The sequence below is a fragment of the Elephas maximus genome, chromosome 26 (genome assembly GCF_024166365.1).
Source record: "Elephas maximus indicus isolate mEleMax1 chromosome 26, mEleMax1 primary haplotype, whole genome shotgun sequence".
Taxonomy (NCBI): Eukaryota; Metazoa; Chordata; class Mammalia; order Proboscidea; family Elephantidae; genus Elephas; species Elephas maximus.
Window position 1 is genome coordinate 34,398,198 of NC_064844.1, and position 19,528 is coordinate 34,417,725.

At 37.0% G+C, this 19,528-nt stretch overlaps 1 protein-coding gene across 4 annotated transcripts in view; it reads right to left on the reverse strand.

The window, feature by feature from the left end:
* TTC27 (tetratricopeptide repeat domain 27) overlaps positions 1 to 19,528 on the reverse strand; it is a 291,976-nt gene that overhangs the window by 48,165 nt on the left and 224,283 nt on the right. For all 4 annotated transcript variants that reach the window (XM_049870400.1, XM_049870399.1, XM_049870397.1 and 1 more), the window contains 2 exons: positions 17,652 to 17,750; positions 392 to 444 (listed from right to left, as the gene is read on the reverse strand). In XM_049870400.1, coding sequence (XP_049726357.1) covers positions 392 to 444; positions 17,652 to 17,750 — 152 coding nt within the window. The remainder of the gene's footprint in view (positions 1 to 391; positions 445 to 17,651; positions 17,751 to 19,528) is intronic.

Here is a 19,528-nt window from a genome sequence, read left to right on the forward strand (position 1 = left end):
ATTTTTTGAACCTACATTTTGTGAAGACACTGGTTCATAACATTTACATTTCTCAACACTGTCTAGTGCACTGCAAGCAATCAGAAAGAATTTATCGATTGAGTCGACCAAGGAAAGCATGCTTGCTTTCATTATTTAACCAAATTTAGGATACAAAACTTCAGTATCAAATACAAATTTTAAGTAATAGTTCTTATTTTATTATATATTAAATGTCTTAAAAATGTAGATTCAAAATTCAGAGGGCTATATTAAGGCATTCTAATTCAATTATATGGGTGGACAAACGAAAAAGATAAAGAACAAGGTACAATGTTTCAGTGTTAAGTTGGAGAGAATCTCATTTATTTAATTTGGAACAAAGTTCTTCATATTTGTCTGATGTACTCACTTCTGTTTTAATCTGATATAGGAAGTTGATAAATTGTTCCAAGCCTCAGCATTCTGAAATGATACAGAACACAGTTACAGATGATTCTCATTTAGATAAAACAATTGCTGAAACCAAAAATACAACACATTTTCCTATTTCGATATGTGCTCTACAATCACAGTATTCAATAAGGTATGTTTAAAGTTTTATGAGAACATCAAAGTTAATTTTTATAATTTAAAATAAGTCACAAAAATAATTGACTAAATGATATAATTATTATGGAGCTGATTTGGACATATTTCCAAATTCAAATTTATAAAATATTTACACAAATTACAGCATAATGTATTTAACATACAAATTTATTATAAATCTAAGAGAACGCAGAATATTGTTTTCCCTAACTTAAAGGCTTTGCATATGTTGTTATCATCTTTTATCAGACAGGAAAATCAAGGAGTAATTATGCATTCTTCAGTGGTATTGCTAAGTATTCCATTAATCAACATACTACAGTCAGAGTGAACTATTCTTCCCAACGGCAAAAATAAACTAAAGCCATTATATAAATGTTAACTCTAATAAGAACCACATAAATTATATATTTTTGCTATCCTTTTTCTTCCATTCTTTATAAAATACAGAGTATATAGTTCTCAAGTTCCTCACACGATTCAAAAATTAAGTGGCACTGGACCTCCACTTCCAGGCATGGCAAAGTTAGTAGTAGATTGGCTCTCTCATCATAAAATCTACAAAGTAGAAAAAACATAGAAACAACTGCTTTTGAGAGGTAGTACAAAGACATCACAGGACTGTGATCTCTGAGAAAAGGGAAACAACTGAAGTGTCTCAACAATTAAACTCACCTTCTGTCTAAAGACACTTTCAGGGCTACAGCACAGGCAGGGAGAAATGAAATAAAGCATGGCAAGTCTTGCCAATATAAGGAGAAAGAAATCAGAGTTCAGGGCTGAAAAAGCGACTGTAATTTATGGGATGAAATAGCAAGGAAAAGGGATCTGTGAAGAAAATAAGCTCCAGGAATATCAATAAGCAACCCTTGAGTCCTTAGCTGAATGCTAAGCTGCACACGTACAAAGCAAAACTCCTAAAGGCCTGGCAGAGAACAACTACCAGGAAGCTGCACCCTGAATGGAGATTTTGAAAGTCATATAGTGCTAGGAGTTACTCAAATTCCAATCAGCCAGAGTGGAGAGTTATTTTAGATCAATCACCTGTGGCATTCAGTTCAGACTCCAAAAAAGGCTTCATTTTGTTGCTTTTAGTTGCCATCAAGTTGATTCCTACTCATGGCGACTCCATAGGGTTTTCAAGGCTGTGATCTTTTGGAAGCAAATTTCCAGGTTGGTCTTCTGGGACACCTCTGGGTGAAGTCAAACTGCCAACCTTTCAGCTAGTAGTAGAGTGCTTAACTTTGTACCACCCATATCTTAGAGAAGGGTTATTATAACCCTAAAAAAAGGACAATTCTAGACATAGCAAAACAAAGCTTAAAATCAAGCTGATCCACAAGGAAATGAACTGAATGCCAATATAAAAACTCAACACTCCTTACAAGAAGACAAAATCCAGAAACTCAATAACATAGAATCCACAATGCATAGACTACAATTAAAATTCTTATACACATGAAAAAGTAGGAAAATTCCAACCACATTAATAGAAACAGACCCAGAAATAAAGGAGCTCTGGTGGCACAGTGATTAAGACCTTGGCTGCTAACCAAAAGGCTGGCAGTTCAAATTTACCAAGCTGCTCCTTGGAAACCCTACGGGGCAGTTCTACTCTGTCCTATAAGGTCACTATGAGTCGGAATTGACTCAGTGGCAATGGGTTTGGTTTTCTGGTTTATTATAAACATGTTCAAAGATTTGAAAGAATACATAAACGTAAATGAGGAAACAGTTGGGTAATCTTTGAGATACACGAAAACTATAAAAAGAACCAAAAGAAAATTCTAGAACTAAAAAAATACATTACCTGAAATGAAAAGTTCAATGGATATGTTTAACTGCTGACTGGATAGAGCAGAAGGAAAAATAAAAATCTCTAAACTTCAAGACACAGCAATAGAAACTATCCAAATAGAAGTACAAAAACCATAGCAAAAACAACAAATGAACAGAGCCTCAAGGACCTGTAGGACAATATAAGCAGTGTAACATACTTGAAACCAGAGAAAGAAGAAAGACAGCAGTAAAAGTACTTGAAGACCAAAATTTTTCCAAATTTAATGAAAACTGTAAACCCACAGATCCAAAAAGTTCAATAAGCCCCAAACAGCATAAATACAAAGAAAACTATACCCACATACATAATAATTAAATTGCTTAAGAAAAAGGAAAATCTTAAAAACTTCTAGGAAAAAAAAAAGATATGTTACATGCAGTGGAAATATGGTAATAATGACAGCTGATTGCTCATTAAAAAAAAAGTAAGCCAAAACACAACGAAACAATTTAAAAGTACTGAAAGAAACAAGTAGACACATTATCTGTAAGGACATAAAATGTTTCAGCAACACTGTTACCCAGCTTAACTAATTGTCATTTATCAAGCATGACACTAAGCAACTGCAAAATATACATTCTTTTTTTTTTTTTAATTGTACTTTAGATATAGGTTTACAGAACAAACTAGTTTCTCATCAGTTAGTAAGTACATTGTTGTATGACACTGGTTAACAACCCCACAACATGTCAATACTCTCCCTTCTCAACCTGGGTTCCCTATTACCAGCTTTCCTGTTCCTTCCTGCCTTCCCTCCCCGCCCCAGGGCTGGTGTGCCCCTTTAGTCTGGTTTTGTTCCATGGGTCTGTTCAATCTTTGGCTGAAGGGTGAACCTCAGGAAAACACAAATTCTTTTCAAGTGCACATGGAATACTCAGGCCATATGCTGATCCATAAAACAAGTCACAATAAATTTCAATTTATTTAAATCATACAGATTTAAATTCCATAATGGAATTAAATTAGAAATAACAAAACATCATCTTAAGAAGATCACCAAATATTTGGAAATGTAAAAACTCATTCTATGAGCCTGATACCAAACAAGCACATAACAGATAAAGAAAATTATAGCAAATATCTTTCATAAATACAGAAATAAAAACCTTTAAATATTAGCAGGTCAAGTCTAACAATGCTTAATGAGGATAATACATTATGACCAAATAAAATTTATGCCAGGTATGATTCACCACATTATCAGAATAAATGAGAAAGATCATATGATTATCTCAGCTGACACAGAAAAAAGCATTTGATAAAATCTAATACACACATCCAGGACAAAAACCCTTAGCAAACTAGGGAGAAAAGAAAATTCCCCGTTATGATGTGAGCTGTAATTTTTTGTGGATTTCCTTATATGAAGCACTAGAACCAGCAAAGCTAATCTATGGCAAAAAAATTAAGACCAATGGCACTCAATGGGAGCATGGAGTGAGGAAAAGTGGGGCACAAGAGAGCTTTCTGAGATGAATGGTGTGTTCTACATTTTGAAAGGGGTGTGAGTTAGACAGCAGTATGCATTTGTCAAAACTAATGGAAATGTTAATTTAAGATTTGTACATTGCCTTTAAATTACATAGCACATAAAGAATGAAAAAAAGACAAAAAGTGGGTGGCACTGGAATTCCATTTCAAATATTCAGAATATTTGGTCTGACACTGAGATAAAAGCTAAATACCAAATGCCAGGATTCCACTAAATAAATGCCTCTCAATACATTAGTAGTCATTCTGTTCCTTATACCCAGGCAAGCTAACTTAAGTTACTTAAACATTTATGGAGGCTGGTTTACTGCAATACCTTAAGAGTATATCAAGAGGAGGCAGGGCCAAGATGGCAGAATAATCAGATGCTTCCTGTCTCCTTCTCACAACAAAGACCCAAAAAAACAAGTGGGAGAGATGATTCAAAAGCAGTGGGAATGGGGAAATTCAGATCATGGGATTGCTAGTGCCCTGCTAGCTGAGTCTGCATAGCACACATAGGCTGAGGCAAGCAGCAACATACAAAGCCGAGCACCACCACATGTGGTGCAGCCAAGCAGCAGCGAATCTGCACGCATCTCCAGAACCAACCAGGAGCAACACCAGGCCTGCAAAACTTAAGTGCAACCTTCTAACCTATCACGGGCAGAGACAAAATAACCTCCCCACCAAGCGAGAGTGTCACAGTAAATAAGCACTTCCCTTCCCCTCACCCACCTTCTGCCCTGCTCTAGTCCAGAGGTCATTAAACAATACCATAGCCCCTAAGCTGAGAACTAAGGGCCAGTCAGGAAGTCCTACCCCTTCGCCCAGCCACCTGTGTAAGGGGTCTACAGACTTGCAGTGCCCTTCACATAACCTAGCCCCCTGTGTGCCCATTCAACACTGCATGCCCTCATTAGCATAAAATAGCAAGGCATACATCCAAAGCCCATTTTTACCTGCAGTGCCAAGAGGCAGCTGCAAATTCATGACACTCTACACCATCCTGCCCCATAAACAGGGCCCTCACCCACCCACACCTGGGATCCGAGGGCTAGTGATAATACCCACTCCATCTAGCCATCCATGACAGGAGTCAGAATTAGTGGAGCCTCCCAGTCCCTCCACCCAACAGCACTGGGTGCCCAAAGACCAGCTGCATTACCCACTTTTCCACTATACGTTGTAGGGGAAAAGGACACACCATCTATCCAGGCACCTGGGGGCAGCTGTCAGCCTTCTACCTTGCCCCACACATAGCCCCCCACTGCAGCCAGAGACCTGTGCCTGCTTCAAACACCCCACCCAGCCCTGCCAGCCTAGGACTATAGGTGAGAGTCTGCACCACACACAGGGTTACCAATAACCTGGACACCTGTGCCTTGAATAGCCACACCCCCAAAAGAAAAGTGAAGAGACTCCTGGGCTCACATACCTAGTAGCTGCTCTGACCACATGGAGACAGGACGTGAGAGCTTCAAAAATGCCAACAACCAAAGTAGCTCACACGCCCAGCCTATTTGGGCATATCAAAACAAACCAAAAATACAAGAGGCAGTAAACAAAAATATAATAAATAAATAACTTATTGATGCCTCTGAGATGATAAATAGTCAATATCAAATCACATGAAGAAACAGGTCAAGATGGCTCCAGCACGCAACAAAATAAAGAACCAGAAAATCTTCCCAAAGAAGTAAGGCAATGGAACTACCTGAGAAAGAATTCAAAAGAATAATATACAGAGCTCTCCAACAGACCAAGGAGGAGATCAGGCAAAACTCAGGCTAAACCAAGGAACCCACAGACGAAGCAGTAGAAGATTCAGGAAAAGAACAGAAGAAAAAAAACAAAAAGATTAACAATAAAATTTCAGAATTAGACAACTCAATAAAAGGTCATAGGAAAGGAATTGAGACAATGGAAGTCAGAATTAGTGAGACTGAAGATAAATTCCTTGACACCAACTTCTTTGGGGAAAAATCAGTAAAAAGAATGAGAAAAAAAAAAAGTCTAAGAATTATGTGGGATACTGTCAAGAGGCAAAACCTACAAGTGATCGGAGTACTAGAACGGGGGGTGGATAACAGAAAACACAGAGAGAATTGTTGAAGATTTGCTGGCAGAAAAATTTTCCTAGTATCAGGAAAGATGGCATGATAAAGAAGCTCAATGACCCAAAAGAAAGTCACCAAGACACATCATAATCAAACTTGCCAAAACCAAAGTCAGACTCTTTAGAGTTGCTGGGGATAAATGACAAATTATCTACTAAAGTGAACCAATAAGACTAAGCTCTGACTCTCAGCAGACACCATGCAGGCAAGAGTGCAACGGGATGACATATATAAAGCCTTAAAAGAAAAGAACTGCCAGCCAAGAATTATATAGCCAGCAAAATTGTCTCTCAAATACAATGGCAAAATTAGGTCATTCCCAGATGAAGAGAAATTAAGTGAATTTGTGAAAAAAAAAAAACCCAAAATTACAAGAAATACTAAAGGGGGCCTTTTGGTTAGAGAACCAACAACGTCAGACAAAAATCCAAGACTAGGACACAGACAGATCAACCTGTTATCAACCCAGATGAGGAATTCACAAAAACAAATCAAAGCTAAAAGACTGAAAATAGGGAAGCAGAGACATCAATATGTAAACAACGACATCAAAACAACAACAACAACAAAAGAAACGGAATAAACAGTGTAGTCATAGTACTTCCATATGGAGAGGAAGTTAATGTGCTATCAAGAAATAAATGATTGGTTTAAACTTAGAAAAATAAAGGTAAATTTTAAGGTAAACACTAAGGAAGCTAATAAACCTACCCATGGAAATAAAAAAGAAGAAAAACAAATACTCGGCAAACACAAAATAAACAATAATGAAAATATATAAACAAAAAGAACTCAGCACAGAAAAGTAAGCAGAACAAAGAAATCTTAAACACCACACACACACCAAAAAAAATCAAAATGACAGCAATAAACTCATACCTATCAACAATTACATGAAATGGAAATGGCCTAAATGCACCAGTAAAGAAACAAAGAGTGGCAGAATGGATTAAAAAACACAATCCATGTACATGCTGTCTATAAGAGAAACACCTTTGACATAAACAAACTAAAATTCAAATGATGGAAAAAAATACTCTAAGCAAACAACCACCAAAAAAAGAGTAGGAGGTGCAATATTAATCTCTGACAAAATAGACTTTAAAGCAAAATCCACAATAAAGGATAAGGAAGGACAATATTTAACGATTAAAGGATCAATACAACCAGAGGCCATAACCATAATACCTATGCAGAAACTGTCCAGGCTGGAAAATACATAAAACAAACTCTAACAGCATTGTAAAGAGAAACAGAAAGCTCCACAATAATAGTAAGAGACTTCAACAGTGAAGGACAGATTAGTGAAGCACAGAAAATCTAGAAAGAAACTCAATAAAGATACGGAAGATGTAAATGCCAAAATTAACCAACTTGACCTCACAGACATAGGCAGACCACTCCACCTAACAGTAGCAAAGTATACGTTCTTTCCCAGTGCACATGGAACATTCTTCAGAATAAGCCATATTTTAGGACACAAAACAAGCCTTAAAAGAATCCAAAACATCGAAATAAGATAAAGTATCTTTACTGATCATAATACCATAAAAGTAGATATCGATAACAGAAACAGTAAGGAAAAAAAATCGAAAGCATGGAAACTAAATAACACCTTGCTTAAAAACTACTGGGTTACGAAAGAAATCAAGGGTGGGATAAAGAAATTCATAGAAACAAATGAGAATGAAAACACACCTTACTAAAACTTTTGGAACGCTATAACAGCAGTGCTTAAAGGTCAATTTATGGCAACAGACACATACACACCAAAAAAGAAAAAACGGCCAAAACATTTACCCTACAACGTGAACAGAAAAGGAAGGAATAATCCTGAACTCATTCTATGAAGCCGGCATAACCCTGATACCAAAGTAAGGTAAAGACACTACAAAAAAAGAAAACGACAGATCAATATGCCTCATGACCACAGATACAAAAATCCTCAACAAAACTCTAGCCAATAGAATTCAACAGCATATCAAAAAAATAATTCATCATGACCAAGTGAGATTCATACCAGGTATGCAGGGGATGGTTCAACACCAGAAAATCAATCAATGTAATCCATCACGTAAATAAAAGAACCACATGATCTTATCAATTGATGCAGAAAAGGCATTTGACAAAGTCCAACAGCCATTCCTGATAAAAAACTCCCAGCAAAATTGGTACAGAAGGGAAATTTCTTGAGATAATAAAGGACATTTATACCAAGCCAACAGCCAACAGCATTCCCCTTGAGAACGGGAACCAGACAAAGATGGTCTTTACCACCACTCTTATTCAACATGTTGCTGGAGTTCCTAGCTATACGACAAGAAAAAGGCATAGATGGCATCCAAATTGGTAAGGAAGAGGTGACACTATCCCTATTCACAGATGAATATTTTGAATACAACATGGACTGCCAAAAGTAAGAACAAATCTATCTTGGAAGAGGTAAACCAGAATGCTCCTTAGAAGCGAGGATGGTGAGACTATGTCTCACATACTTTGGACAACTTATCAGAAGGGATCAGTCTCTGGAAAAGAACATCATGCTTGGTAAAGTAAAGGGTCAGCAAAAAAGTTCCTCAGCGAGATGGACTGACACAGTAGCTGCAACAATGGGGTTGAGCATAACAACAATTGTGAGGATGGCACAGGACCAGGCAGTGTTTCTTTCTGTTGCACACAGGGTTGCTATGAGTTGGAACTGACTCAATGGCACCTAACAACAACAACAACATTTGCAGATGATATGATCTTGTATGTTAAAAAACAAACAAACAAAAAAACTAAAGAATTCACAAGAAAGCTACTGGAACTAATAGAAGATTTCAGCAAAGTATCAGGATATAAAATTAACACAAAAATCAGTAGGACTCCTCTACACTAACAAAAAGAACTTCAAAAGGAAAATCACAAAATCACTACCATTTACAATAGCCCCAAGATCGTAAAGTAGTTAGGATTAAATTTAACCAGGGATGTAAAAGACCTACACAAATAAAATTACAAAACACTACTGCGAGAGACCTACATAAGTGGAAAAATATACCATGCTCATGGACAGAAAGACTCAACATGGTGAAAATGTCAATTCTACCCAATGTGATCTACAGATACAATGCAATCTCTATCCAAATTCCAACAGCATTTTTTAATGAGATAGAGAAAAAAATCACCAAATTTATATGGAAAGGGAAGAGGCCTTGGATAAGTAGAGCATTACTGAAGAAGAACAAAGTGGGCAGCCTCACACTACTGGACTTCAGAATCTATTACACCACCACGGTAGTCAAAACAGCCTGGTACTAGTACAACAACAGACACATAGACCAATGGAACCAAATTGAGAACCCAGATGTAAATCCATCTACGAGCAGCTGATACATGACAAAGGCCCAAATGGGGAAAAGACAGTGCCTTTAGCAAGTGGCGTTGGCATAACTGGATATTCATTTGTAAAAAAATTAAACGGCACCATACCTCATAACATGCGCAAAAATTAACTCAAAAATGGATCGAGGACCTAAATATAAAATCTGAAACAATAAATATCATGGAAGAAAAAATAGAGACAACACTAGGGGCCCTAATACATAGCATAAATAGCATACAAACCATAACTAACAATGAAAACACCAGAAGAGAATCTAGATAACTAGGAACTCCTAAAAGTCAAACATTCATGCTCATCAAAAGATTTCACCAAAAGAGTATAAAGAGAACCAAAAGGGAAAAAAAAAATTGATTATGACATATCCAATAAGTGTCTAATCTCTAAAATCTACAAGATACTGCAACAATTCAACAACAAAAAGACAATGAATCCAATTCAAAAACAGGCAAAGGATATGAACAGACACTTCACCAAAGAAGACATTCGGGTGGCTAACACATGAGGAAATGCTTACCATCATTAGCCATTAGAGAAATGTAAGTCAAAACTACATTGAGATACCATCTAACGCCGGCAACACTAGCACTCATCCAAAAAACACAAACTAACAAATGTTGGAGAGGTTGTGGGAAGACCTGAACTCTTACGCACTGCTGATGGGAATATAAAAAGTTACTACCACTTTGGAAAATAATATGGTGCTTCCTTAAACAGCTAGAAATAGAAATGCCATACCATCCAGCCCTCCTACTCATAGGAATACACCCCAGAGAAATAAGAGCTGTCACACAAATAGACATATGCACACCCATGTTCTTTGCAGCATTACTTACAATACCAAAAACATGGAAACAACCTAAATACCCATCAACAGATGAATGGATAGACAAATTATGGAACAAAGACACAGTGGAATACTATGCAATGATAAAGAATAATCATGAATCTGCGAAACATCCCATAACATGGATAAATCTGGAAGGCATTATGCTGAGTGAAGTCAGTCACAAAAGCACAAATACTGTATGAGACTGCTATAAAACGAACTCAGGAAAAGGACTGCACACGGAAAAAAGTACTCTTTAATGGTTAGGAGGGTGGGGAGGAACTGGGAGAGGAAATTACTAACTAGAGTGAACATCTGAGTGAAAAGTGATGAAATAGAAAATTTAAAAAAAAGAAAATTAATGAAACCAAAAGTTGATTCTCTGAAGGAATTAGCACAATGACAAACCTTTAGAGAGACTGACCAAGGGGGAAAAAAAGATTAAAGATTCAAACTACAAAAATCAAAAATGAAAAAGGAGACTATGAATCTTACAGAAAAAAAAAAAAGAGAGAATACTATTAGGAATTAGGAATTATATGCCAACATATAAGATAACCTAGACGAAACGGATACATTCCTAGAAAGACACAAACTACCCAAGAAGAAACAGAAAATTTGAATATACCTGTAACAATAAAGAGACTGAGCTAGTAATCAAAAAACTTCCCACAAGGAAAATCTCAAGACGAAAAGACTTCATTGGTATATTTTATCAGAAGTCAAAAGAAGAATTAACACCAATCCTTTACGAACTCTTCCAAAAATTAAAAAAAGGAACACTTAACTTATTTCTGGAGGGTCATTACTGTGCTGATACTAAAACAAGGCAAAGACATCACAAAAAGAAAATTATAGACCAATATCTATAAGAAAATACTATAAAATCAAACCCAGTAGCACATAACAAAGAATTATACACCAGGCCCAAGTGGGACGGTTAAGGTTGTGTGTAAACTTGGCTAGACCATTATTCTCAGTGGGTTAGTAGTTATGGTGTAGTTTGGCAGTTATGTAATGACATAATCACCTCCATAATGATATCTGATATAATGTAATCACCTCCATAATGAGATCTGCTATGAGTAACCAATCAGTTGGAAAGGAATTTCCTTGGAGATGTGGTCTGTATCCAATATATGTGGACTTCCGGGCAAAGCTTCCTGGCTTTTGCTCACTCTGGATCCTACATATGGCTCCTGTCCATCTGACTTCTGGTTTTTGGGATTTGAGCTAGCACCTTACCGGCTGATCTTGGGATTCATCAGCCTCCACATCCTGTGAGCCAGCGGCCAGCCCTCTAACCTACCGATCTTGGGATTCACACCCTCCATGCCTGTGAGCCAGAGGCCTGCTGTCTGACCTGCCAATCTTCGGTTTGCCAGCCCCTGCAGCTATCTGAGTGAGGAGAAGCCTCCACACTGATCCATGGATCCATGGATGTGGGACTTCCCAGCCTCTATTAACCACATGAGCCATTTTCTTGATATAAATCTCTGTACATGTATATGAATATATACACATCTATATATACACACACATACATATATATATACCCCACACATGTGTCAGTTTGTCATAGTATGGGGGCTGTGTGTTGCTGTGATGCTAGCAGCTATATCACTGGTATTCAAATACCAGCAGGGTCACCCATGATGGAGAGGTTTCAACTGAGCTTACAGACTACACAGAATATGAAAAATGACCTGACAGTCTACTTCTGAAAAAAACTAGCCAGTGAAGCTTGATGAATAACAGCGGAACATTGTCTGATATAGTGCCAGAAGATGAGCCCCTCAGGTTGGAAGGCACTCAAAAGACGACTGGGGAAGAGTTGCCTCCTCAAACAAGAATAGACCTTAATGACGTGGATGGAGTCAAGCTTTTAGGACCTTCATCTGCTGATGTGGCAGTGAGACTCAAAATGAGAAGAAACAGCTGTAAACATCCATTAATAATGGAATGTGGAATGTATGAAGTATGAATCTAGGAAAACTGGAAATTGTCAGAAATGAAACGGAACACATAAATATCAATATCCTACACATTAGTGAGCTGAAACTGACAGGTATCGGCCATTTTGAATTGAACAATCATATGGTCTACTATGCCAGGAATTGCAAATTGAAGAGGAAAGGCACCGCGTTCATCGTCAAAAAGAACATTTCAAGATCTATCCTGAAGTACAACACTGTCAGTATTAGGATAATATCCATATATCCACAAGAAAAACCAGTTAATATGACTATTATTCAAATTTACTCACCAACCACTAAGGCCAAGGATGAAGAAATTGAAGATTTTTACCAACCTCTGCAGTCTGAAATTAAGTGAACATTCAATCAGGATGCATTGATAATTACTGGTGATTGAAATGCGAAAGTTGGAAACAAAGAAGGATAGGTAGTTGGAAAATATGGCCTTGGTGACAGAATCAATGGCAGAGATTGCATGACAGACTTTTGTAAGACCAATGACTTCTTCATTGCAAATACCTTTTTTCAACAACATAAACAGCAACTATACATATGAACCTTGCCAGATGGAATACACAGGTATCAAATCAACTACATCTGTGGGAAGAGACAATGGAAAAGCTCAATATCATCACTCAGAATAAGACCAGGGGCCAGCTGCAGAACATACCATCAACTGCTCATTTACAAGTTCAAGCTGAGGCTGAAGAAAATTAAAGCAAGTCCACGAGAGACAAAGTATGACCTTGAGTATATCCCCACATGAATCTGGAGACCATCTCAAGAAAGACTTGATGCACTGAATACTAATGATCGAAAACCAGACAAGTTATGAAATGACATCAAGGACGTCAGACATGAAAAAAGGAAGAGGTCACTAAAAAGACAGGAAAGAAAAGACCAAAAATGGATGTCAAAACAGACTCTGAAACTTGCTCCTGAACACAGAGTACCCAAAGCAAACGGAAGAAACGACAAAAGAGCTGAACAGAAGATTTCAAAAGTGGCTCAAAAAATCAAAGTATTCACAAAAGTGGCTCAAAAAAACAAAGTATTCTAAAAAAAAAAAAAAACTTTTTTTTTTTTTTTTAAAGACACGTGCAAAGACACGGAATTACAAAACCAAAAGGGAAGAAAACTCTCAGCATTTCTCAAGCTGAAAGAACTGAAGAAAAAATTCAAGCCTTGAGTTGCAATAGTGAAGGATTCTATGGGCAAAATACTGAAGGAGGCAGGATGCATCAAAAGAAGATGGAATGAATACACAGAGTCACTGTACCAAAAAGAATTGGTCTCAACGTTCAACCATTTCAATAGGTAGCATACAATCAAGAACCGATGGTACTGAAGGAAGAGGTCCAAGCTGCACTGAAACCACTGGTGAAAAACAAGGCTCCTGGAACTGATGGAATACCAATTAAGATGTTTCAACGAGTGGACACAGCACTGGAAGCATACACTCGTCTACTTCAAGAAATCTGTAAGACAGCTACCTGGACAATTGACTAGAAAAGATCCATATTTCTGACTATTCCAAAGAAAGGTGATCCAATCGAAATTATTGAACAATATCATTAATATCACATGCAAGCAAAATAAAGATCATCTAAAAGTGGTTTTAGCAGTACATTTACAGGGAACGGACAGAAATCCAAGCCATATTCAGAAGAGGATGTGGAATGAGGGATATCATTGCTGACGTCAGATGGATACTGGCTGAAAGCAGGCAATACCTGGAAGATGTTTTACCAATTATGCAAAGGCATTTGACTGTGTGGATCATAACAAATTACGGATAACATTGTAAAGAATGGGAATTCCAGAACACTTAATTGAGCTCATGAGGAACCTGTACATAGATCAAGAGGCAGTCATTCAAACAGAACCAGAGGATACTGCGTGGTTTAAAGTCAGGAAAGGTGTGCGTCAGGGTTGTATCCTTTCACCATATTTATTCAATCTGTATACTGAGCAAATAATCCGAGAAGCTGGACTATATAAACAAGAACAGGGCATCAGGATTGGACGAAGACTCATTAACAACCTGCGATATGCAGATGACACAATCTTGCTTGCAGAAAATGAAGAGGACTTGAAGCACTTACTGATGAAGATCAAAGACCACAGCCTTCAATATGGATTATACCTCAACGTAAAGAAAACAAAAATCCTCAAAACTGGACCAATAAGCAACATCACGATTGAAGCTGTCAAGGATTTCATTCTACTTGGATCCACAATTAACACCCACGGAACCAGCAGTCAAGAAATCAAATGATGCACTGCATTGGGCACATCCGCTGCAGAAATCTCCTTAAAGTGTTAAAAAGCAAAGATGTCACCTGACCCAAGCCATGGTGTTTTCAATTGCCTCATATGCCTGTGAAAGCTAGACAATGAATAAGGGAGACCAAAGAAGAACTGATGCCTCTGAATTATGGTGTTGGCGAAGAATACTGAATACACCATGGACTGCCAAAGAAATGAACAAATCTGTCTTGGAAGAAGTACAGCCAGAATGCTCATTAGAAACAAGGACAATGAGACTCTGTCTCACATACTTTGGGTATGTTTTCAGGAGGGATCAGTCCCTGGAGAAGGACATCATGCTTGATAAAGTAGAGGGTTAGCAAAAAAGAGGAAGACCCTCAACACGATGAGTTGACACAGTGGCTGCAACAATGGGCTCAAGCATAACAAGGATTGTGAGAATGGCACAGGACCGGGCAGTGTTTTGTTCTGTTGTACAAAGGGTCATTATGAGTCAGAACTGACTCTATGGCACCTAACTACAACAACAACAACACTTCACTGGTTTTGCTTCTCTAGAGAACCCATTCTAAGACACCAAGTAAGATTTATCCCAGGAATGCAGTGTTGGTTCTACATCCCAAAATTATTGTAGTATATTAGTAGAATAAAGGGGGAAAAAAAAACAAAACCATGTGATCACCTCAACAGACACCGAAAAAGCATTTGACAAATTCCAATGCTTTCATGATAAAAACACTCAACGAACTAGTAATAGAAAGGAACTTCCTCAACCCAATAAAGGGCATCTACAAAAAACCCACAGTTAACATCATACTGAATGGTGCAAGATTGAAAGTTTTCCCCCTAAGATGAGAAACAAGACAAGGATGTACATTTTGCCATTTCTGTTCAACACTGGACAGAAGTTCTAGCCAGCCCAGGTAGGCAAACAAAAGACAGAAGTAAAATTCATCAAGATTGGAAAAGAAGTAAAACTATATCTGTAGATGACTTGATCCTATAGAAAATCCTAGTAAGTCTAGTGAGAAACCTTTTAGAACTAAGGATGGAAATAATGAGACTGTTCATGCATTGTAAGGAATGTAACCCATTTCACTGAACAACTTATGCAGGAATTTTTGGATGGGAACCTGACCTGCTGTATAAACCTTCACTTAAAACATATTTTTTTTTTTTAAAAAAACCTATTAGAACTAATAAACAAGCTCAGCAAGGTTATAGAAAACATGATTAATGTTAAAAAAAAAAAAATCAATTGTATTTCCATAAGCTAACAATGAACAATCAGAAATAAAATTAAGAAAATCTATTTTTAATAGCATCAAAAAGAAAACACTTAGGAATAAACTTAACAAAAGAAGTATAAAACTTATACTCTGAAAACTAGAAAATATTTTCGAAAGAAATTAAAGAAGACCTAAATAAATAGAAAGGCATCCCATATTCATAGAGCAGACCTTAACATTATTGACTGGCAATACTATCCAAACATCCCAGGTGCCTTTTTTGCATAAGTTAGCTGTTTGATCTTAAAATTCTTATGAAAACTAAAAGACTCTGAATAGACAAAACAACCTTGAAAAAGAAGAACAAAATTGGAAGACTACCACTTTTCAATTTCAAAACTTTTACAAAATACCACTAATAAAGTCAGAGTGGGACATATACATCAATGGGACAGAACTGAGGTTCTAAAAATAGACCCTTACATTTATGATCAATTGACTTTCAATAATGGCCATTTAACATGGAGAAAATGGTCTTTTCAACAAATAGTTCCGGCACAACTGTATAAAAAAAAAACCAAACCCACTGCCATGGGGTCAATTCTGACTCATAGCGACCCTACAGGACAGAGTAGAACTCCCCCGTAGAGTTTCCAAGGAGCAGCTGGCAGATTCGAACTGCTGACCTTTTGGTTAGCAGCCGTAGCACTTAACCACTACACCACCAGGGTTTCCCACAACTGTATAGTCGCATGTAAAAGAATGAATTTGGACCCCTTCTTTATACCATACGCCAAAAATTAAGTCAAAATGGATTAAAACCTAAATGTAGGAGCTAACTACAAAACTCTCGGAAGAAAATATGGGCATAAGTTTTCATGGCCTTGGGTAAACAGGTCTTATATATGAAACCAAAGCGAGAGTGACAAAATAAAAAATAGACTGGACTTTATCAAAATTAAAAACTTTTATGCCTCAAAGGATACCTTAAGAAAGTAAAAAGACCACTCACAAAATGGGAAAAAACATTTGCAAATCATATATCTGACAATGGATTTGCATCTAGAATATATCAAAATTCTTACCACTAATAAAGACAAATAACCCAATTAAAAAACGGGCAAAGGATGTAAATAGGCATTTCTCCAAAGAAGATATACAAATGGCCATTAGGCACACGAAGAGATGGTCAACATTATCAGCCATCAGGGAAATGCAAGTGAAAACTACAATGATGTACCACTTCATACCCAGCAAAATGGCTGTCATCAAAAAGACAGATAATATCTAGTGTTGGTGAAGATGTGAAGAAGTCAGAACGCTCATACATTGCTGGTGAGTATGTAAAATAGTGCAGCCACTGTGGAAAACAGGACAGTTCCTCAAAGATTAAACACAGAATTACCATGTGACCCAGCAACTCCACTCCTAGGTATATATCTAAGAGAAATGAAAACATGTCCATGCAAAAACTTGTCCACACATATCCATAGCAGTACTATTCATGACAGCCCAAAGTAGAAACAACCCAAATGTCCATCAACCGATGACTGGATAAATAAAATGTGGTGTATCTATATAATGGAATACTATTCAGCCATAAAAAAAGAATGAAGTACTATGAATTGTCCAGAATACGTAAATCTATACGGTTGCTATGAGTTGGAATCAACTTGACGGCAATGGGTTTGGTTTTTGGTTTATAGGGACAGAATAAATGGTTTTATTAATTTTTTTTCTAAATGAAACCATGAAAACAAATTTCAAAATAATAAGTTGCCTATGAGAAGCAACTTGATTTCCAGATTTATAAATCATACACCTCTTAAGGTGTGACCTTCCTTCCAAGGTTTTATTTTCCTCTAACACAAGAGGAATTGCTCTTCTGAACTATAGTACAATTGTATAACTTAGAAAATATTAAAGAGCTAAAATAAGGAAAGAAGACCAAACAAACCTACATCGGGTTCTAGAGTCACGCAACGCTGAAACGCCTTTGCTGAACCTCCATAGTCTTCCAGGGCCAAGTAGGCACAGCCCAGAGAAAACCACACCCCGAGCTGTAAAGACCAAATATCAGAGTCATTTAAATGTACAGATACATTTATAGGATGTCATTACCAACAAACACTCTACTATAACAAATGCAGACCTATATAATAAATATCTGCCTTACAGATTAAACGTAGGAAATTTAGTAATGGAGATGAGATTTTTTCCATATAATCTTCAAAGCTAATATAACACTGAAAGCATGTGTAATATCATCGTACATCTTTTAGCTGAGAAAGTTCTTTGTGTTAACCTAAATCCAGGAATGCAAGGAGGAGCCCTGTATACAAGCTTTTACATGGCAGTCTGATATTATAAACCTAGGATTAACCTGACATTTCCACTGAGTATCTACTATGTAAAAAGTACACAGAGTATAAGCAGATTCTCAACTGATGAATTAAAGAAAAAATTTCTACTTCCATCTTCAAGTTAAACCAGAAGTACTTCTGCAGTTTAACCAAGGGCCAAACTGCTCGAGCATATTCGGTATCTCTTTAGGCAAGCCTGGACATAATTTAGAAAAAGTGGGCTCAGAATCTGTGTTATCAAAGTCTTTCAAAATGCAATGCCTGATTTGAGTCAATGAGATTTGTAAACATTGAGATTGAGAAAACAGGTAAATTAGGAAGTGGCTATTCAAATTACAAAAGAATTCTTCATATCACAGAGTTTCCTTAAAATTCAATAGCCCCTATCCAAAGGAAAATAAAACTGATAAAAATTCAATGAAATTAGTCAGAAATATAGCTATCTAAGATTCAAGATTGTTTTCCTTTCAGGCTTAGGCAGTAAAGCCAGCCATAGAATGAAGTCAACTTTCTTACTGACTTCCAGTAGAAAGGCAGGGAGCCAGCTGATAGTTTTGGTTGAACACTTTAGGGTGGGAAAGGAAATGAGGTGCTCTGTTATCTGTCCATAACCTTTTGCAGAGGCAGAGAAGCAGGCTGCCCCCACTTTCCTCCTTCCTCAGCCATTCCCACAAAATTCACTCCAAGTACGCAGCTGAGGCCTGAAAGGTCTTTAAATCAAAGATTTTTAACTGATAATTACAGATAAGTTTTAAAGGCAAACATTCTTGGGCAATTTAACACTTTGAAGTCACAGGAGACTATAAACAGCTGCAATCAGGAGCCTTTATGGAGAAGAGATTTTGTTAGACAGATAGACACTGCCTGAAAAGAAGGTGAGGTGTATGTGCTGGAAGCAAGGAGATTCGGAAGCACTAGGCTGAAACTAAAAGGTACAGGCTCACTTTTCGAATCAAAGGACTTCCAGCAACTCAAATTTAGCTCACTACTTTGCTTTTTGTCTGGTTATTTATAGAATTAAATGAAAAGAGAAGACTTTTAATGCACCAAACAACACACCCACTAAACACGATACATTCTGAGAGGACTTAAAGTCTGACGCTAATCTGGGTATAAAAAAGAAGCTCTCCAATTTCTGAACAAGCTGAATGATTAAAAAAAAAATCGATGTTATATATTTCTAAGGTGCACTTTTTTTTTTTTTACCATTGAACATCTCTGAAATTAATCTTATAAATCAATAGCTTGTCACTGCATTGCACATGTGAAGAATGCTGAAAAAGCAAACAATTCGTTACATATACATTTATCATAACTGGGGGTAAAATACTTTAAACAGTGAAGGCAAAATAATGATGGATAAAATTTTTAAACATGTCTTGACAGAATTTATTGATAGTGTTTTTTTTTTCTACCCAAAGCAGTACTTAAAATAAAGGTGACTCATATAATTGCTGGCAACTTAGATCCAATAA